Below are 21418 nucleotides of genomic sequence, written 5' to 3'. Positions count from 1 at the left end.
GGAATACTGGGTATCTTATACACCCACCGCCTGCATGGTTCTAACCTGGCTGGTACTTACCTGCGTGGAAACATCCTGGGGTTAAGGACTGTACACCATTGAGCATGTTGCAAGAGAGCGCAGGCCCCACAACATACAAAGGAACATCTTAGCAGAATCAAAAATAATTAAACCAGGGAAATAATATTCCCTAACACCTAACTGACCCTGTTTATCTAGGGGTAGAGTGCATTGGTCTCCAGCAAGAGGCCGATAAAAAAATTGGGTATTAAAGAATGAAGCTGTTATAGCAGAGGAAGGGTATGACATGAATTGGCGCCCTTTCAGTATTGCAGAGGCAACATTCATGCCACTGTGTTTTGAGGGTGGCAATCTGCATAAAAACCCTGCTTTACATTTTTTTTTAACAAATACACCCCCCACATCCTTGTATTGCAATTGTACCAATGTTAGCAAAATGCAGTATTGGAGTCCAATTTCCATGCAGCCAAATTTGATGAAAATTGGTCATGCCTGTCAAAGTATTAAGGGCAGGTCTAAAAATGGTGGCTTTCAGTTTTAACATGGAAATTCTCTGGATGACAAAATGAACATTTTGAAAACGAAATATAGCATTTTGATTGGCTGAATGTATGTTTACAAATATAACCTAATCTGATTGGCTGGAATCTCTCTGAAATTTTTCTGAGACTAGCCAACTTGTTTCGCTTGCGTTTGATCACAAATATGGTGTCACCGATCAATGTAGGGAAAAGAAGGAAAACAACACATTTCTTAATTATTAATTTCTCCTGCTGTTTGCGAGAGTGTCCTAAAGGACAGTCTGCTAGGTTATTGATGTTGGGCCTGTTGTAAATAGTAAACTTGAACTTTTGTAATTGGAGTATCCTTTCCTATATCTGTTCCTGAAAAGAGGGCCCTTGATTTATTTTCATGTGTATCGTTTCAATATCATTAATGACTCGGGTTGCAAAAGCAATAGTTGACTATGAGTCACTGGAGTATTCTTTGAACTGCATGGTCCCTAATCCAAACAGGATTGTATCCACTGCTAGTTCAGTCTTTTGCTTCTGCTCAAAATAGTTCATGAATGTACTCTTAAAGTAGTTATGCAAATTTCTACCATTTCCATGTTGATATAGTTCTTCTCAGCTGTCGAAGGGGTATGTTGTTGATCACCAGGTTAGGTATAAAACATCCAGGATGAATAATAATATCCTGAAATCTGAAGACCTCAAAGGGATTCTGTGAATGTGGTGCATTTTTAGCTATATATTTACGCCTGGGCTGGAAAAGATGTATCCAAAAAATATTATTTTAACTTTCATGAATTCATATTTTTCATGATGTAGAGGGGCATGTCACCTTTCACAGGTCTTTTTAGCGTGGCTCTGATTTGATGACTATGCATGGCATCATTTTTGACATATAGTCACTAATAGTCATGATGTCTTCCAGTCTGGAGTTGGCTTCTTGAAAGACTTCAGCAGTAGAGGAAACCCCAAAACCCAGTCTTTTCTAGCGTGTAAGTTTGACATGGGTAGAAAATGTTGCAATGTAGCTCCTCGACTCATCCAACAAAGGTTGATGTACTGAAATTAAACCAGGCTTTGAAAACCATTTAGCACTATTGGGGTCCGGTAGGAAATAAGCTCCAGTGAAAGTCAGCTGGTGTTCTGTCTTGATTTGGCAATTCCATGTCTATACATATACACACTGCACCAGACTGTTTCAGGGGGACTACTGTTGGGGTGTCCCAGGAGGCAGGCCAGACACATTCCAAGTTATAATTAGCTAATCTTGTTTGCAACGTTTTGCTTTAACTTGAGACTATAGATTAAATAGTATCTTTCTGTGCTGAGGCACCACTAGATGTAGTCCTGTAACTATGCATAGTCTGACTGCTTTATCAACACTATAACCCAATGAAAGGTGACTGGTGTCATGTAGCATATATTTCACAGGTGGTCAAACTCTTTGCAAAGAATAAACCTGCTTTACCACTGCACAGCTAAGCAGCGTGCCTGTACCACTCAGTTACTAATATCCTGGCCCTGACTGATGTCTTGTCAATCATTGAATGGTCCAGCTAGAGGCAACAGAATCAGGCACCACTGACATATATCTTGGTGTTGATGCCCATGAGTGCCATCCTTAGACTTATTTACAGCAGTTTTGCTTGTCCATTACTGTTACTGATACTCCTGAGTCAATGAGGGCAGTGACAGAGAGACCCTGGGTCTGTACTCAGCATTTAAGTTGGGGCCTTCTTCCATTGGAAGTTTAGTTGATGAAGGAGATGAGGATGATTCCTTCATCTTCTTCATTGTTGTCTTCTGTGTCAGGTGCAGGAGATTAATATATCCCATTGCTGAGATTGTATGCTTTGGCCTGCAGATGCAGTGAAGTGCTTGGCACTGTTGGGAACTTCTCCCTCGTTTTCCACCCTGTAAGACTTGTGCAAATGGTTGATGCAGCTGTATCGTGTATTGTCTCACGCTGGGCATGGTGGTGGTAGGTGTGATTTGCACCTAGATTATCCACAGTGAACATACTTGTGGCTGTCTACTTTCTCATGGCCCTCATGAAGCGAACCCATGTTCCACATCTAATAGCATTCATTTGCATAAAAGCATTGTTTGTTTTTATGTGTCCAGGTCCTTCAGGCTCTGATTTTACTGTCATTATTGCCAATACAGATTCCATATACTGCGCACAAGTGCATGCTACTTCATGTCATCAACCACGCGTAAGAATCACATTCAGGCTCATGTGCAGTTCTGACAGTGAAAGGTGGCATAAGATAGATGAGCCTCAACCCTGGATAGTTTGAGCCCTTACATTCTTCACAGTCCTCACCCTTGCAGGGACTCGCTTGAGCATATAGCTGTGCATAGAAGCTATCAATGGATTCACCTTCCTTTTGCTTTGCCTGCCTGAGTACAAATCACTCGTAAATGGGGTTCAGGTGGTGATCAAAGTCCACTTCCAGCTCAGCCACTGCGCCTTCAAAGTCAGTCGCCTCCCCTGAATTGGGCAGTATTCTGAATAATTTGAATATTTCCTTACCCGCATCGTGTAACATGTGTGAGCATGTGATGATGGTGTCTGCATCCCTCATGACAGTGAGATAGTTGTTGAGGCGGACCAGACAAATACACCAATGAGGCTAAAAGTCACTTAATAGATGTACTGGTTTTGTCGTTGCCCTCACAGGCTGCGTAAGGCATGGCATGGCTGCTTGATCAGCATCGTCATGCGATTGTTGTCTCTGATCTCCAGCGCCAATAGGGAATACCAGAGTCCAAACTCCCTGTGGTGTGCTGAGCTGACAGGAGAATGTACCGTTGGGTCAGCGCGGACCTCACCCATGGCTCCCTCCTGGCTTCTGTTGATAGTCAATCAAGTATATTTGTATAGCACGGCTTATCACCCCAGGGGATATCCATGAGTGTGTTTACTTGAAGGTCAGTTGTCAGTGCTGCAAGACAATGCAGGGTAGCACATTATAGGCATCTGTCCTGAATCGTGTACCAGCTGCTGGCTGCCCACTCAGGTGAAAGCGAGCAGCGAGGAAGGTCAAGGTGAACGAGAAGAAAAGCAGCACTCTCACAAAGCGCTATGCAGGTTGTGTTCAGAACCTTCACCTTCATGAACATTTGTGGGCATTTCCTGCCATCTGCTCTATAATCTTCTCTGATGATTGGAAGACACTCATTGTTGAACCTGCGGCACGCAGCGCTGCATGCTTTATCTGCTTCCTCCATCAAAGAGTCTCATGGGCCATGCGCACTGGAAGAATAGGGAAAATGCAAACGATCTTTTTGTTTAAAGGAAGGAAACCGGAAGGGGAAGTCTTGCTGAGGGCCACACCTCCATATCACCCTGGAAGACATGATGCCATGCCTACCCATTGAGAACAGCTGCCAACAGTTTGAAGAACTCTGGCTATGGGCAGTGCTTCATTTGTAAAAGAAAGAGTGCTGCTGCTCCAAGCACTGCTCAGAAGCCGGCGGCCGGTGCAATTAAACATCGGCCACCAAATACGAATGTCAGCAGTCTTCAGTCCACTACCAGACCCCTGTCCCTTTTTCTCCCACTTGCAGGTTCCTGCTTCCTATTTGTGATGGTTTTGCTGCCTTTTCTTCCTCCGTCTTTATTACTACCCGCATGTTATTCCCCGTCTCGTGCTCATGAAATTTCTGATACGCTGGAAAAATAAATGCCAATGCCACCTAACAACAACAACTGGCTATAATTAAGCACTGCCCCCGGATAATGCAATAGACTAATATGAGGCACTGAATGATACAAAGTTATGTGTTCCTGTCTACTTTGACACATTTTCAGTCAGCTGTGTTTTTTAATATTTACGAAGAAAAAGTTCTGTATGGGGTTAGGTCAGAACAGTGTTTTTAAGAACTCTACCCTTTTCCACCCCCTCACCCACATATCACTAAGCACCAAGTTTGGCAGAATCCAAGAGAATGTATTGGATTTTTGATCTACAACATTTGGTGCAGATTAGTCAAGCAGCCAAATTTAGAAATTAAGCAAAACAAAGCTCTCCTGTGGAACTCACATCTCAACTTAAATATAGTGGCATCAGTGCTGCCTCTGCAATATATATTTAAATATAAAAAGTGAACCATCAATATTTTTATAATTTATTTTTGCAGGATAACAACCTTCTTAGGACTAGAGTCAAGAGTCCTGTTCTTCAATGTAAGACTTCACCTCTATTAGTATGGCCTGGGATGAGGAATACAGACGAGGTGGTAATGCATTGTACTTAGCAATGAAAGTGAATTTAGTTGTAACGTATTATAGATTACAATATAAATATGTGTGAACTGGAAGAGGTTGTCTGTACAAAGCCGACTCACCACAATTCTCTGTTTCTTCCTTAAGATACGGCTTGATCGCCATACTGTTCTTCCTCCGAGCTCTGGTGGCGGCAAGCTTCAACACGGTGTACATCTATACTGCAGAGGTGAGACTCAGTTGATTCATTCATCAATTACGAAATGTATATATCATGATTTGAAAGATCTAAATATAATGTATTTTAATACATGTTCCCTGGTCAAGCATTAGATGGAAATGTTTAATCTTTTAGAAATGAAGCATCAGATCTGTTATTAGTTACAGAAACTTGGCTAACTCTGGAATCTATGCCTGACATTCTAGCGGTCCTTCCAAGCAATTATTACTTGATGCACGCCAATAGACCTCCTGGGAAAAGAGGAGGAATAGCAGCAATCATCAAAAAAGACCTTTCGGCCACTTCCATCTCCCCATTTGAATTTGCCTCAGTGGACAGCCTCACACTAAAATTAATATTTCCTAAATCTACATTAGTGTGCATATTAATCTATAGACCCCCAACTGGAATGGGAGATTTTGTCACTGAATTAGCTAATTACCTGACCCCACTTACTATAGACTATGCAAAACTGTTTTAATTGGAGACCTGACTTGTTGGTCTACAGAGGAAGGGGGGAGCCGGAGCTCGAAGGAGCTGACAGATTTATTAAATAACCTGAATTTAGAAGGACATATAATGGTACCCACCCACATTAAAGGGCATGCACTAGACCAATTATGGACCTCTAACATCTTGGTACGTAACTTAATGGTCAAACCGTGTGTGTGGTCAGACCACCACCTGATACACTTTGCTATAAATGGTCTACCCTTATTTAAATCGTTGAGTGACACGAAATTACTGCCTAGAATTTGTAATCGTGTCCGTCTACCAGAGTTCCTGAATACCTTGAATTCTACACTTCCGCCAATAACGGATAATGTTAATGAGTTGGAAAGAGCCATCTCCAACTGGCAACTACGGGCATGTGAGATGAATGCCCCATTACAATGGAAAGAGAGGGGTTCTAGGTGGCATGAAACCTCCTATTAGTTCACCACAGAGTTAAAACTAGTAAAACTTAAAACCCGCCAGGCGGAACAGAAATGGAGGAGAAGCTACTCCCCAACAGAAAGGAAAAGTTATGAAAAAGCACTAACTGAGTATAAAGTTGTCATTGTGGAGGCAAAAAAAAAGCCTTATACACAAACAGGGAACTTAGCTCTGAAAATAAATCCAAAGATATTTTTAAAATAGAGAACTCTCTAGTGCTGACCGTGTCACATTGGCCATTACTTCCTCACAAGTTCTGTGTGATAACTTGAGGTCATCCAGAAATCTATTTCCTCTAACTCTCAAGATTGGAAATCACATAAGCAATTTAGATAATCCCATAACTTTGTCTAGTTTCCAAAATGTTACCCCGGATCGGTTAGTAGAGCTTAGAAATAAGATACAATCTGGCACCCAATGACCCTTGCCCCGCTGGGATACAAAAAGATCTTCTTACACAATTTCCGGATACCTTTCTCACTCTTCTCAACACCTCTTTAGAGCAAGGTGTGGTCTCACGTGCCCTCAAAGAGGCAGTGCTGGTCCCACTGCAAAAGAAAGCGGGAGTAGATCCCAGCATAATGAGCAATTATAGATCAATATCGCTCCTCCCATGTCCGGTGAAGATACTGGAGGTACATGTTGCAAAACTCCTCTGTGCCTTCATTGAAGAAACTCATTTCCTTGACTTCCATCAGGCAGGCTTCAGACCATCACACTCCACTGAATCAGTCATCTTGAGTGTAGTGGATGATCTGAAAGAGGGTGCAGACACAGGCCTTGGTTTTATTGGACCTGTCCGCTGCATTCGGTACCGTGGATCACACCATATTAGCGGATAGAATGGAAGCGGAACCGGCGGGGCTGAGGGGCAAGGCACTGGACTGGATGCTCTCATTCTTAGGGGAATTCACCCAGTCTGTTAGGCTGGCTCCTTTCGCTTCAGCCTGGGTCAATACCACATGTGGTGTACCACAATGCTCATCTCTCTCTCCACACCTGTTCAACATCTATATCTGTCCACTGATTCATGCTCTTCAAACCAGGGGAGTGAAGGTATATTATTAAGCAGACGACATGCAGCTGATCTTCCCGATTGACGAGACGGAGGAATCTAAGGATTTCTTCCAACATACTATGCTCTTCATCAAAGAACTGGATAAGTCATAACTATCTCAAATTAAACTTGGATAAAACTGAGATAGTCATTTCTAATAATAGACTCGATCAGTGGATGCCAGCACACTGGCCAGCTGCATTGGGCACTCCACCCACCCCAAAAAATGTGGTTTCAAGTCTGGGGATTAAAATCGATGCCAAGCTATCCATGCATGAACAGATCAACCTGGTTACCTCCTCTTGCGTTTACCATCTGTGGACCTTTAAGAAAATCAGGAAATTCTTTACCAGGGAAGCAAGCATGGTTATAATGCTTGCCCTATCATGTCCAGGCTGGATTATGCCAACGCCATAGCTCCCTGCTAATCAGACTCATAGGCTGCAGCTGATTCAAAATCAAGCGGCCAGGCTGGTCTTTCAGCAACCAAGACACTATCACATCAAACCACTTCTGAAGCAATTACACTGGCTTACGGTGACTCAGTGGTTCATGTTTAAGACTGGCTGTATGGTGTTTAATGCACTTTACGAGAAGAGCCCCAAATTCATATCTGCTAAGATCTCAAGGTAGTTACCTAAACGGAATATCAGATTGGCCACAATGGTTATGCTGACTATTCCAAGATTCAAGCGCAAGAGAACTTTCTGTCCTTGGCCCTACATTTTGGAATTCCTTGCCAATGGACATTAGACTAACATCTGAGTACACCAATGTCAGGAAAAACTGAAAACATAGTTGTTTACTCTTGCCTATTGTTAGTAGTCCTTAGGAAGGTTCTCCCTCCCCTTATAACGCCAAGAGACCTTTTGGTATACGAGCGCTTAACAAACTCCCGAAACATTAACATAAAGATAAACAGCACAGCTGGACCAAAAGTGGTAGAACTCAAAAACCAAGAGAAGGAATACATTGAGATAGGGGAAAAAGTTCATAGGTTGAGAGTGACAGAACACTTTCCCATTCTGCTTTACTCTGCCTAAGGGTAAGGGGAGAGGAGTTGGACTAACGGCTAGGGTGGTCGACCTCGAATCTGGGGAGCTGGGTTCGAGTCTCAGCAATGACGCTGAACGTTCTGTGATTCTGGGCAAATCACTTAATCTCCCCGTGCCCAACAAAAAAATGAATGTGTGTCCTAATGTAACGTAACTGGTGCTATGTGAAGCGCTCTGATACCCGTTTCAGGTCAAGTTCGCGCTATATTAAACTCTGGGGGGGAAAAAAAGGGTGGCACTTGACCAGATTGTCAAGTAGGTAGGTGAAATTCCTGCTTCTAGAACAAGTTGTGCGAGCCGTGCATTTTGAAAATATCGCACACGGCTGCCTTTGCTAATAAAAACAAGTTGGGCGACTTGCGGCTTTTGAAAATATCACGCTGCCACCATTGCTAATAAAGATGAAATACTGGGGGGGAAAAAACATACAGTTTTGCAAAAAATGGAGTTGCCGTGCACAACAAAAGAAGTTGCATGGCTGCCATTGTTAAAGTCCAAACACAGCATGTTGAGCTGCAAAGAAAAACTCATTTGGTTGCAGGAGAGTGTCTTGTGCCTGCAACAGCAGGTAGGAGAAAGTCATGTAAAAAAATAGTGCTCTCAGACTGTAAATAAAACATAATGAGTAACAACACATGTAAGAGGGCCAGTCCTTATGGGAGGTTACAACATGAGAAAAGGAGGTACTAAGGAGGGACTCCTGAGCCTATTCACAAATCAAAAGCCACAATTTACAAAGAACAGTAACAGGAGCCAATTGAAAAGATGGGTGGAAAAAATGGGCAGAGCTTAACATCCATACCTGAATACAGCATGTCACAAAGAGACGGCGCAAGCGCTGCCTAGGAGAGACGTAAACATTTCAATATTATCATTGGGATTACTCTAGAAAAAGAATGACAACTTTTAGCCTAAGGCTGGACCCTGTAAAATGCTCAATTCATCCATCCAAGCCTGCCTGAGAACAACAAAACACCCAGGGCAGATCCCCACACTCACCTTCCCATCTGCACCTTCTTTTTCTCATCACAATACATGAATTCTTGCTTGTGGCTAATTGATAGGTTTGGTGGTTTCCCTATATAAAGCAGTGAATGAGATAACATTGCAAAATAAACTCAAGGTCCACCCTCCCTCGACAAGAGACATGTCTCCACCACCATGTCACACAGATCCTCTCCGGACAGTGTAATGAAGATGATGCCACTGAATTAAATCATGTCTAGATACCAAGGACCAGTGCTTTCTTTATTATGCCATCTTACTTCATGCCCCATCTGGAGAGTGTGAGGAACTTCAGTATCTTTGGAGGGACATAATACTGTAGGTGCATTCCAAGTTTCTCCCTTTTTTATATCTTAAATTTAAATTCAGCAAAGAAGGAAAAACACTTTTCAAGCAACCTTATTTCAGAGAAGAGATCCCTAGACATTGTGCCATGTCTCAGATGTGGGGATCCCATAGGATACTGCCTGCATCCAGAATGGCCATACCCTCAAGAGCAGCCCTTTTGGGAAAGTGTAGTCCAAACCCTGAGAAGGGGCTATTGGGTCAACATTTCGATGCCTTCCTCACCAATAGGGCTTAATATATCCTCTCTGATGTCAATAGATACAAACGAGCTCTGTTTTGCCTTTGTTTGTCATAGCAAAATGGACATTGCTGGTGCTGTACAGATCAACAGAGCCTACCCAGGGTTTGAGAGAGGCTTGGAGAGCTGCATGACATTGACGATCCTAATGTATAGAGCTAGGTGATGTCCTCGGAAGCACTGCAAGACATGCAAGGAATGGTTCCTGTATAGAGGGCTGCTTGTGAATGAAAGCGGGAGGGGTTGGAGCTGTCATGCTGTGTATCTTCGAAGAGCTGTTCAATTGTCTGAAGTATATTGAACACAATGTTGCAAGTAGACGGTCATGCTGTTTAGACATAGGAATCAGCATTCCCATCTGTTTATTGATCATGAGTCAATGACACTTGTCTTTTGTTCATGTCATTTTATTTTTAATGAAATGCGACTAAGATTGTTTGTTAAAATAAAAGGAATGTCAGGAGTCAGTAAAGGAGGGAGAGTCGCAAGATAAAGAGGTATTTCTTTGGTTGAAAGACCTAGTAATTACCTGGTAATAATATTGTGGAGACATAACTGTTAATGGTTTCCAATAGTCTGGGACATACCCAGCGGTGGGAGAAGTGAGGTCCAAGCACTGTAGGTTCTGTGATATTGAGAATAGGCAAAGAAAGGGGTATACTGGATGGGGCGGGATGTTTATCGCTGAAATACAATTATGCTTATTTATTTTATCTGAATGATGTTAGTCTGATTTTTTTGTTTTTTGATATTTTTTCCCTCCCATCCTAGGTGTATCCAACTGTGATGAGAGCCATAGGCATGGGGACCAGCGGCTCTGTCTGCCGCATAGGAGCGATGTCGGCACCATTTATAGCACAAGTAAGTGACTTTGTTCAAGGCATGAATACTCATGGTGCTACTACTCCAGTACGTCCACAGAATTGGATTACATATTCATTACACATGAGAGGTACATATTAAAATGTGTTGCATACAGCAACATGAATATCTTACCTATTTTGAATCCACGCCATTCAAATAAGAGGTTTTTACATTTTATTGATTTTTTTTTTTTTTTAATCAAATTGGAGTTAATCCGAGGTATGAACGTTTTCGTAAATTAAAGGAAAGTTTACCATTATGCTAGGTATTTGCCTTCTTTTTTAAGGGCTCTGAAGAAGTCATCTATGACAAAGGGGCAATGATGAGTTGAACACATGAGGGAGGGCTTCTGGTTGCCGCCACACCTGGGTGACCATTCGTAAGAACAGTGATATGTATGACACAGGTGTAGCTTGGTGCGGTGGGTGGCACATAAAGAGACTTAGTGGAACAACCATGATGAGCAAGTTCGATGATGATTCTGATGAAAACTGCCCATTACAGGGCAACAGTAGGTCTCTTTATAGCCGACATTTAGTGGACTCTACCCAAACTGGCACCCTATGCTTTTCATAGCCTGCTCTCTTTTCTGGGGCATTAATCATCGATTCTACTATTTGCTTTTTTGACTGATTTTTGTTTGATTTGATACAGTCTTCAAAGACGTCAACAAACCATTTTAGGGACATTTGAGAAAAGCATTCATAATATATATGCTAACAAAGCATACACATGATAGACAATAAAAGGTTTTAAAAAGTAACTCAAGAGAGGTGGCAAGAGTAACTGGAGGTTGGGGGGCTGAATATTTCGAAGCTCACAGGAATTGAACCAACTGGTGGACAGATAAGTCAAGCACAGAGTGGCAGGGAAGGTAACAAGAGGACAAAGCCAGAAAGAAAAAAATATCCATAATGGAAGGCAAAGGAAAACGTTTAGGGAATGTCATTGAAAGAACAAAATGCAGGGATCGCTTTGTAAAGCCAGGGGCGGGGAGAAAATGTGTAGAAGACAACCAGAAAAGGCTGCATTTTTTATTCAAGTTTTTGTTTGGCATTCACAGCAGAACAGTTCTGTTAGGTGGGCACAGATGAAAGGCAGAATAACTAATGGAATGGAGGACGTGGATGCAAATACAAAGTCCAGTAGTAGCCTTTGTAGCTTAGTGTAGAGAAGACAGTGGGATCAGGCGGAGATACATCGAGACAGTGGGATCAGGCAGAGATGCATCCTAGGAGACAGTGGGATCAGGCGGAGATACATCGAGACAGTGGGATCAGGCAGAGATACATCCTAGGAGACAGTGGGATCAGGCGGAGATACATCCTAGGCAGACTTTTAAATATGGAAGGCATCTTTGGAATGGCAGCCTGGTTGGGAAATTGGGTTGGAATCTTACCCAGGAAACAAGGAATGTGTTAGTGCATGGAGACCATTCTGAAGAACTGGAGACATGTTCAGAGCTTGATATTCGTCAAGACATTTATAAATAACATTCTCTATAAACAACAGAACACTCTGCCATTGGTTTTATGTTCCATAGGGGTTGGACCCATGATATGTTTAATAAGATAAATTGGAAGTGTGATCCAGAGAGTGATGTTCTTCAGACCATCAGAGAATAGCCTGATTTAGGATGCAACATATTATTACTATTTTTAATATGTCCATGCTTGTTCAGTGCAGAGTAGTCCCTAATCGGTGTCAGTGCACTGTACAAGGAGGTGGGTAGTGGTAAAGGGCGGTAAGGGTAATTTTAGGGTTTGGTGGGGGTAGTGGTAAAGGGTGTTAAGGGTAATTTTAACGTTATGGGGTGGTTAGGGTATTTTAGGGTTTATGGGTGGGTAGTGATGAAGGGTGGCAAGGGTAATTTTAGGGTTTTAGGGTTGGGGAGTGGTAAAGGGTGGTAAGTGTAATTTTATGGATTGGGGTAAGGGTAAATTTAGGGTTATGGGATGGCTAGTGTTAAAGGGTGGTAAGGGTATATATATATATATATATATATATATTCACTGAAAAAACCATAGGTTTCACACATGTTATAGTTAGCGGAAATTTTACTGATAAAAAACCAATGAAATTCCCCCGTTATAGTTAGTGCAGGCAACTATAACTCACGCGACCGCAATCCTCTGCTGATGCTAATACTGTATTTAGACACTTATTTGCCCATGTCTTCTTCCATACATTTTTAGCTATACATATATTACAAATATTTTTTTTTCATAAAGACACATATGTCATCAGCAGAAGATTGCGGTCGCGTGAGTTATAGTTGCCTGCACTAACTATAACGGGGGAATTTCATTGGTTTTTTATCAGTAAAATTTCCGCTAACTATAACATGTGTGAAACCTATGGTTTTTTCAGTGAATTTGCAAGGTTTTTTAAATGCTAATTCCTAACTATAACGTGTGTGAAACCTATGGTTTTTTCAGTGAATTTGTACGGTTTTTTAAATGCTAAGTTACTTTACGCCATTCGTGGTGTGCGCGCCCACTTAACGCAGTTCGTTCCGTGCGCGCACGGTGCGCTTCGCGCACCGCGCGCCCACTTTACGCAGTTAGTGCCGTGCACGCACGGTGGGCACGCGGTGCGCTACGCGCACCGCGTGCCCACGTTACGCTAGATGGGCCATGTACGCACGATGCGCTTCGCGCACCGTGCGCACATGGAGGACATATGATGCACTTCGTTTTGAAAGGTAATATTTTAATTTTTCGTATATTTTATAAGCCATGCACAAATGGTGCCCGTCGGGCACCATTTGCACACGGGGTGGAGAGAGTGTGGATAATTTTGTTTTTTTTATTTATTTTTTTTAAAATATTTTAGTTTATCTCAGGTGTAATAAGCCATGCACAATTGGTGTCCTTCGGGCACCAATTGCACACGGGGTGGAGAGAGTGTGGATAATTATTTTTTTTTTTACATTTTTAACCGTACGCGTACGGTAAGCGTAATCGGCGAAATTACCGAAAAAATAAAAATTCCGTTTTTGGCCTTGGGGGATCTTTGGGGACTCCCTCAACATGGCTATGTGTGTGGGAGCTGTCTAAACAGCCCCTTTACATGTTTTTGGGCTTTATATTTTAAAAATCACTCTCAGTGCGAGAGAGAAAATGGCGGCCGCCGCTTCCTGGTTTCGGCCGATTCGAATTTTTACTTAGATCTAAGAGCCAATCAGAATCGCGCTCGCGCACGCCACCGTACGCGTACGGTAAGCGTACCGTAAGCGCACCGTAAGCTGGCTCAGATATATATATTGATTTAAAGGCTATTTTCTCAGAATCTACTGAACAGATTTACACCAAACCTACAAAAGGCACTTCCTTGACCTGAGGACTACCTCTCTGCCAAATTTCTAGTAATTCTGTTCAGCCGTTCGGGCTGTAGCCCTGTCTAAAGGTCCTATGGAAAAATGCATGGGAAAAACGTGTTTTGGGACCCCCCTTTTATCTCAGCCCCCGCTTGACGAATCCCCCCGAGACTTTCAGGGTAGGAGCGGAGCGTAGCGCCCCACCTATTTTGAAAAATTCGCGAGGATTCGTCGACCGGCGCCAAAGTTATTCAAAATAGAATGTTGCGGATTTCCTATGGAAACGTGGTCCTAACTATAACTACCTACTGGCGACCGCCAGTAGGTAATATATATATATATATATATATATATATATATATATATATATATATATATATATATATATATATATATATATATATGTGTGTGTGTGTATGTGTGTATGGGTTTCACTTAACTCATAATACTTACCATGCGTGGTAAAGGCATCTGGCTGTCCCTGTTTTTTGCACTGTTGGTGGAAGAAAAAATGGTTTCCATGATTGTGGTGGTGCCGCTTTATTCCTGCTATGGAAGAAAGAAGTTGCAGGATTTTGGTTGTATATATATATCTATATATACACATATGTCTGTGTGTGTGTGTGCGTGTGTGTAAGTATGGGTTTCTGCGTGATAAAGGCTGCATGGAAAAGGCATGCCTTGTATTGACATACATCCCGAGCTGGTTGCTTGTGGGATTAAAGACAGAGGTGTCCAGTATTTGCATATTTGTTGTGTATTATGCTAATGCATGTGACGAAGAAGACTCAACTGTTATTTTTGTACCCATTGTAAATCAGTACCCAGGCAGGCACTGAGCGGGAGAGTTGGACTCTTGGTGGAAGAAGTTTGCTTTACGCAGCTTCCACACATTGCTTTACCCGACACAGTTTAGAAGAAAATAGGAGGTTGTTAATGTCTAAGGGTGGGCCAGTGAGTCAACGTTGGATGCCATCGGAAGCACAAAAGTATGATGTCACGTCTGCTACCCCTGCGTGTTGGTAAAGTGACATTATGTCTTGCAACAGAGTAGGACTTTATAAGGAGTACTGGTTAAAGGTCTAGGATTTACAAGTGTCTGGTTGTTGTTTGAGCAGGGATGAAAAGTACATTAACAAACCTAGCTGTCTTTTACCATTGAAATACAAAAACACCTCTAGTCCCTTTGAGAGTCTTGTTAATTGTTACCCTGGCTGACAAGAGGCCCTTCCATTTTCCAGTGCAGAACATGACTTACCATGAAGAAGGGTATTTTTTGCACCTGGTTAATGTGTAGTTGATGCTGGACTCATGCAGATGATGGTCAAAGAGAATGTTTTGGTACAATCCATATGGAAGTCTAATATACATTTCTGATCAGTGTACAGGACAACACATACAGTGCTATAAACATGGGGTCCATCCAGGGCACTCAGGTGTTTTCTCTCATTTGCAGGTTTTGATGAGCACATCTGTAGTTGGAGCTCTCTGCTTGTTCGCCACCGTCTGTCTAGTCTGCGCCCTCTCGGCATTCTGCTTGCCTATAGAGACAAAGGGAAGAGCACTCCAGGTAAGGGCTTGTGACAATGAGAGGCGTTGCGAATGTGTGGCAATAAGTAAATCGACCACAGTGTGGCAGTGAAGTGGCCAGCTAGCCTGTAAAAGGGGCGTCGGCCCATTCAGCATTTTCACAGAATGCCGCCAAGATATATCACCATCCTTGACCGTATAGTTGAGCCGTTCTGTAAATAACCAATTGTAGTTCATTTTATTTCCATTAAAAATGTTTTTGATTAGACATGACCACTACTGAGAGGCTGTGCTGTACATTAAGGTTCCTTCTACAACTATTAAGCAATACTAGGGACAATCTTAAAAAAGATTTAAAAACTGCAGTTTCCCTCAAGGTGGAAGAAATAAGTCGATAATCCTTTTATGCCTCCCCTGTGCCCACCAACTGTCGTTTTATTCTGCATTTCCCACTGTCTTCTGTTACACTTATAACGTCTGGTTCAGCTTGCCACACTCTCACCATGGCCCCACTGTGATGTTCACACATCTGCAACTGTACTCGCCGGCTGCTTCCCTGACTCCCAGAATTGTGAGTTCCTTGCCTACATTATTCTATGTCCACAATCCCGCCCTTTCTTCATGCTGTTCTTCTACCCTCTCCACATTCCTTACCCAAATCCCATTCCACTATGCTACTCAAAGTTTCTCTAATTAAACTACAACCACAGCCACTTAATATGTCTTTATGAACTCCCCCATCTTCAGATGACAATCATATCTCCTATCATACAATTCCGACATTTCTTCAGTGATCTTAAGCCTATCTGCAATTCAGCTTCCACTTCTCCTTCATTACTTCTACTGTTCTACTTTAGTAGAACTGCCATTATATTACTTCCACTGTCAATGTTATTTCACTGATTTTGGTCTTCTGTCCTTATGATACTTCTGTTGTACCCTCGTTCCACTCACGACAAAACCCACCATGCCACTGACCCCTGCTGGTGATTTATTGCAACATCCTGCTGTTCCGACACCACCACACCTGACCTCACGCGGCTACCTCCAGAGAATCCATCCTTCCTTGCTGCTACTTGTCCCATCACCTAATTGTTATGTCATCGTCCTTCCTATTTGTTAGTGTTACTAATCTAAGCTTATCATGTTTACCCCCTGCCCTTTAGTCCTTGTGCTGCCACCTCTTATTATAATACGATTATGCTGTTACTTTTCTTGTTCATGCAAGATAATGGCTTGATAATGTTGATTTATTATTATTTAGAAGCTGGAATGTGTATTTCCTCTCTTAAGGATTGTGGGCTGTATGGTAATGACCTTGTCCTGAACAAACCTTCCTTTCTTTTTCTTCCCACCATCCTTTACCCACAGTCGTAAAGTCTATCCTCAGTTGATCTACTCCCACACTATCCCCAGTCGCTCTACTTCATCTCCTTATCTACTCCTAGCATAGACCCTGCCTGGTGCAGTGCTCTAGTCCCTGTGCTAATAACACCCCTCAGTCAGTAGTGCTTTTCCTTCTCTTTCTTCCAGCACACTACACCCTCCTGTCATGTCCTTCTTGAGCTCAGGAGTCGTATCTGCACTGCTCTTACATCTATCAATGTCACACCTCAATATTGCACTGGTGTACGCTGGGACGATATGGAGGGATGGAGACCAGAGATATGTATCCAAACTTCTTCATTAGTCACAAGAGGTTCCATTTTAGAGGCATGTTTAGACATATTTTTAGGCTGTCGCTTCCAAACAATAAAGAGTGCCCTTTGGGAAACTTAAATAGTAATTACCCCCTCTTCCGCCTCACATCCCTTACTGTGTGAGATCACTGGGCCCAGAGGGTGGCAACCCATTTTCTTTTTAGTATTATCAATGTGGTTTTATTTTAAATGCCTAGCTTTATATGATTCTTAAATGGTTTTTATTGTATTTATGGTCGTAGTCAAGTTTTAACGGCACAGTTGAAATAAATCATGTAAATGCACCCAATTGCCCGTACATGTTGAATCAAAATCAACTGATTGATAATTTGTATTTTAATGGAAAAAGTTTTAAAATGTATCTTTTATGGTCTGAATTGACTGAAATAAAGGTTTTTGAACTTTGAACTTTATAGTATTATCAAGAAAAATTTCACCCTTTTCTCTCCTCGTAGAATTGTCATTCTTGCTTATTTTATTTGTTCTCCTTTCCCCAAAACTGTGGGGCAGGAATAGAGGTTGGTGAAAGCAGGGCATGCCTCAGTGTTGCACATGTCCCATCTGTCGAACTCACGGCTCCCATGCTTCATTCAGAGTTGGGGCAAGGGCCAGGGTTAAACCAGCAGAGCCTACTCTTATGTGAGTCTTTGACCTGGCGGCTCATCAGCGAATGGGGCGCCGGGACATCCTGAAGGTCGGCTTCCCAGTTTGGGGCGGGCGAACGTCAAACATTCTTTCTGCCCATAGTCACCATGTAGACATGTAAAATAGCAGGGAAAGTGTAAAATGCCCTCCACGTGCAGGGAGAAAATCCCTGGCACGTTGTCCCATTTTTTGTATTGTGAAAACAAACTCTCCCTTTGGGAATTTATTTTCTCAATAAAAACAATTTTCCAAGCAGACGCTTCAAACATGACTCCCACTCGGCCTACCTTCAGTGTGGTTAAAGGAGCAGCAGTATTGAAACCTGTTACTTTGGGTTTCAATACAACACATCACAATTTGCCTTGGATTGTAAATTCTACCACAATACTTTGCATCAAGTTTGCGTTAAAAATAGAACGCAAACCTGATACAAAGTGTTTTTAAATCTGGGCCTAGATGCTTCTCCGAAGTCACTCATGAAGGACCTACACGTTCTGGGTGCCTGGTTCAAAGAAGGGCCTGGTCACAGGTATATAGTTCACTCCAAAGGGATGCTTTCATTGATCACGAGTTCAAAAACCTGCCCATCATGTGTTATCCGCAGCTTTCCACTAGCTGGTTCACTCTGTCTGATAGTTTGGTACAGCAGGAAATGGAATCCATTTTTCATGTCCAGTTCTTTTGTTCTTTTGTGCTATTGATTTATGCCAGTACAAAGATGTCCAACATGGGCAAAGGTCATGAACAAAGAACCTCATTATGTCCAAGAAAATGAAGTGGGGCAGATAGGGAGGATTCAGAGTTTGTTCAATGTTGTTCTCAATCAAGAAGCCATCATGAGGATTTAGATCAATCATTGATCTGAAAAATGTCAAAACATTAAGTCTAACACAATTCTTTATTGCTTCATATATCAAAGTCTTTAACATATTGAGAAATAATCAAGATGTACCCCTCTGAGTGGGAATATTGCACAATCTGTTTTCATCAAATTACTTTTATATTTTATTCTAGCTTTTATATCCATTATTGAGGGGTGCAGGGAACACAAATGGTGGAAACAATGCAATTGGAGTAGACAACCAATTAAACGCTGTAAACAGGCAGGGCCCGATTCACAGATCTAACTTACGGCAAAATCCTAAACTTACTACCATTTTGGTATTCACAGAAGGCACTTACTCATTTTGGTATTCACAGAAGGCACTTACTCATTTCGGTATTCACAGAAGTTAGGAGTCCTAACTTTAGGACTCCTAAATGCCTTCTGTGAATACCGAAAGTCTTAAAATTAGGATTTTTCTCACTTTACTACTACCAAACTGAGAAAAATCCTAATTTTAAGGCTTTCGGTATTCACAGAATATCAGAATGTCCTCCAACCGGGAACCAGCCCAAAAGGCCTTGGAAGCCATGGCTCCCCTGGCGGAAGGAGCCTCAAAGACAGAAACATCAATGCCAGCAAGGGACATGACCCAGCGGACCCAGCGGGCAAGGGTAGCAGAGGAAACAGGGTTATGAGGTTTACGGAAGGAAATAAGGAGTTGAGAATGGGAGGATGTTCTGAGATCAAAGGTACGTTGTTCATAAATTTTGAGGCATAAGCAGACACACAGTTTAGAATGAGCTGGAAAATAAGGATAAAACACAGAATTCAAATTAGTCTTTGTACGTTTATTAATATGAAACAAAACACCAGAAGGAGTGAATAGACGTGAGGACACATCCCTGGCTTTGACATCAGAAACCCGTTTAATGGAGACCAAACATAGAAGCATGGTAAGTTTGGCAGAAAGCATCTTTAAGGAAAGATCAACATTTTCCGGCCAGTCTAAAAACAACTTAAGAATCAGGTTCACATCCCAAAGTCTCGAGTATTTAGCTAAAGGCCGTTTTGAAAACTTAACGCCCTTCAGAAGGCGACAGCTAAGGGTGTGTTCACCAACTGGCTTACCATCAATAGGTGCATGGTTGAGAGAAATGGCAGATCGGTAGAGGTTGATTGTCCTATAAGACTTACCGGAGCTGGCCTCGGAGGCCAAGAAATTGACAATGTAATTTAAAGGTGCTGAAAAGGGATGGATACTTTTTCCAAGACACCAGCTTGCCCATAAAGACCAAGCTGACTTGTAAGCCTTAGTCTTTCCTGGGGCCCAGGCCCTGCAGAAGAAAAGAGAAGCCTCTTGCAAAATGACGTTGCCAGCTGAGGACGGCCCGTGATCTTCCAAGCGGACAGAGTTAGAGAATTGTCTAGAATCAGAGGGTGCAGAAGACCCGAAGGATTCAAGAGAAGGTTGTTGAAGGAGGGCAGGAGAAATGGATAATCCATCGCTATCTCCAGAAGAGAGGGAAACCAGACCTGAGATTGCCAGAAAGGCACCACCAGAACCAAGGAAGCTTGTTGACGGGAAACTTGAGCTAGCACTCTGCTGATCATGACGAAAGGAGGGAAGGCATAATGGAGATGGGAAGATCAGTCCTGGAGAAAGGCATCTGTTGCAAGGGCCAGAGGATCCGGCCGCCAACTGAAGAACCGTGGCAGTCAAGAATTTAGACGAGAGGCAAATAGATCGATATGCAAAGGGCCCCACTTTAGCCAGAGAGATTGGAAAACGGATGGCAGAAGCTTCCAGTCGCTGGAGTCTCGAGGGTAACGAGAGTGCCAGTCCGCAATGGAATTGAGAGTGCCCGGGAGGTATTCTGCTTTGACAGATATCCTGTTGAGGAGACAAAACTCCCAAAGGCATTTTGCTAACTCTGTCAGGTGTTTGGACTTGGTGCCACCGAGATGGTTGATGTAGGAGTGTCTTACCATGATCTTGGTGAAACACCAAGGGGCGGACGACACACTGAAAGGAAGAGAACAAAATTGGTAAGACACTCCTAACCATTGAAATTGAAGAAATTTCCTATGAGAGATGTGAATAGGGACCTTGAGATAAGCATCCCGGAGATCTAATCTGACCATCCAATCATTCAGACGAAGCGAATATCTGAGATGAATGATGGTCTCCATTTTGAAGTGGCGATAGACCACAAACTGATTGAACCATTTGAGGTTGATAACTGGACGCATCTTTTTGTTTTTCTTCTGAACCAGGAAGATTGAACTTAGGAACCCGGAGAGATCCAGAGGAGCCACCTGGATAGCTTGCTTTTGAAGCAGAGATTGAACCTCTAACGAGATAAGATTTACCAGTTCGTTTGAAAACGTGAGAGGCTGAGGGAAAACTGTCTGGGAAGGAGGAGCGTAAAACTCTATAAGATAGCCTTGGATGGAATTGAAGACCCAAGGATCTGCAGTCAGAGACTGCCATTTTGGAAGAAAAAACTTTAGACGACCCCCCACAGGAGGAGGCACTGAAAGTCTTACCTTGTTGGTAATTGTTCCTGAAGTTCTTCTGGCCGCGACCACGGAAACCTCTGCCCCTTTGGGGATAGAACTGGGGCTTGAATTCCTGATAATTGTTGGTGTTTGAATTGAAAGAACCTCTGGAGCCTTGATTGTGGGAGGAACGGCCGGCAAAGCGACCCCTGCCTCTGCAGGCCCTTCCAAAAACACGAGGTGCAAACACTTTTTTGATCGACTGCTGGGTCTTGTCGATGGATGCAAAAGTGAAGACGAATTTGCTAAGGTCTTTGACAAGGGAATCTCCAAAAAGAAGGCCCTCTGCCTTAATGCCCGGATCCAAGGAGGCCAGATTGGCCAATTTAGGATCTAATTTGATCAGAAGACC

At 42.6% G+C, this 21418-nt stretch overlaps 1 protein-coding gene across 3 annotated transcripts in view; it reads left to right on the top strand.

Moving 5' to 3' along the window:
* Positions 1 to 21418, top strand: part of SVOPL (SVOP like) — a 321589-nt gene that overhangs the window by 296093 nt on the left and 4078 nt on the right. For all 3 annotated transcript variants that reach the window (XM_085652034.1, XM_085652032.1, XM_085652033.1), the window contains 3 exons: positions 4912 to 4993; positions 10395 to 10484; positions 15263 to 15376. In XM_085652034.1, coding sequence (XP_085508160.1) covers positions 4912 to 4993; positions 10395 to 10484; positions 15263 to 15376 — 286 coding nt within the window. The remainder of the gene's footprint in view (positions 1 to 4911; positions 4994 to 10394; positions 10485 to 15262; positions 15377 to 21418) is intronic.

The sequence above is a fragment of the Triturus cristatus genome, chromosome 4_1 (genome assembly GCF_964204655.1).
Source record: "Triturus cristatus chromosome 4_1, aTriCri1.1, whole genome shotgun sequence".
Classification (NCBI taxonomy): Eukaryota; Metazoa; Chordata; class Amphibia; order Caudata; family Salamandridae; genus Triturus; species Triturus cristatus.
Note: the sequence above shows the minus strand (reverse complement) of the source record. Positions and strands in the feature narration are given on the sequence as shown.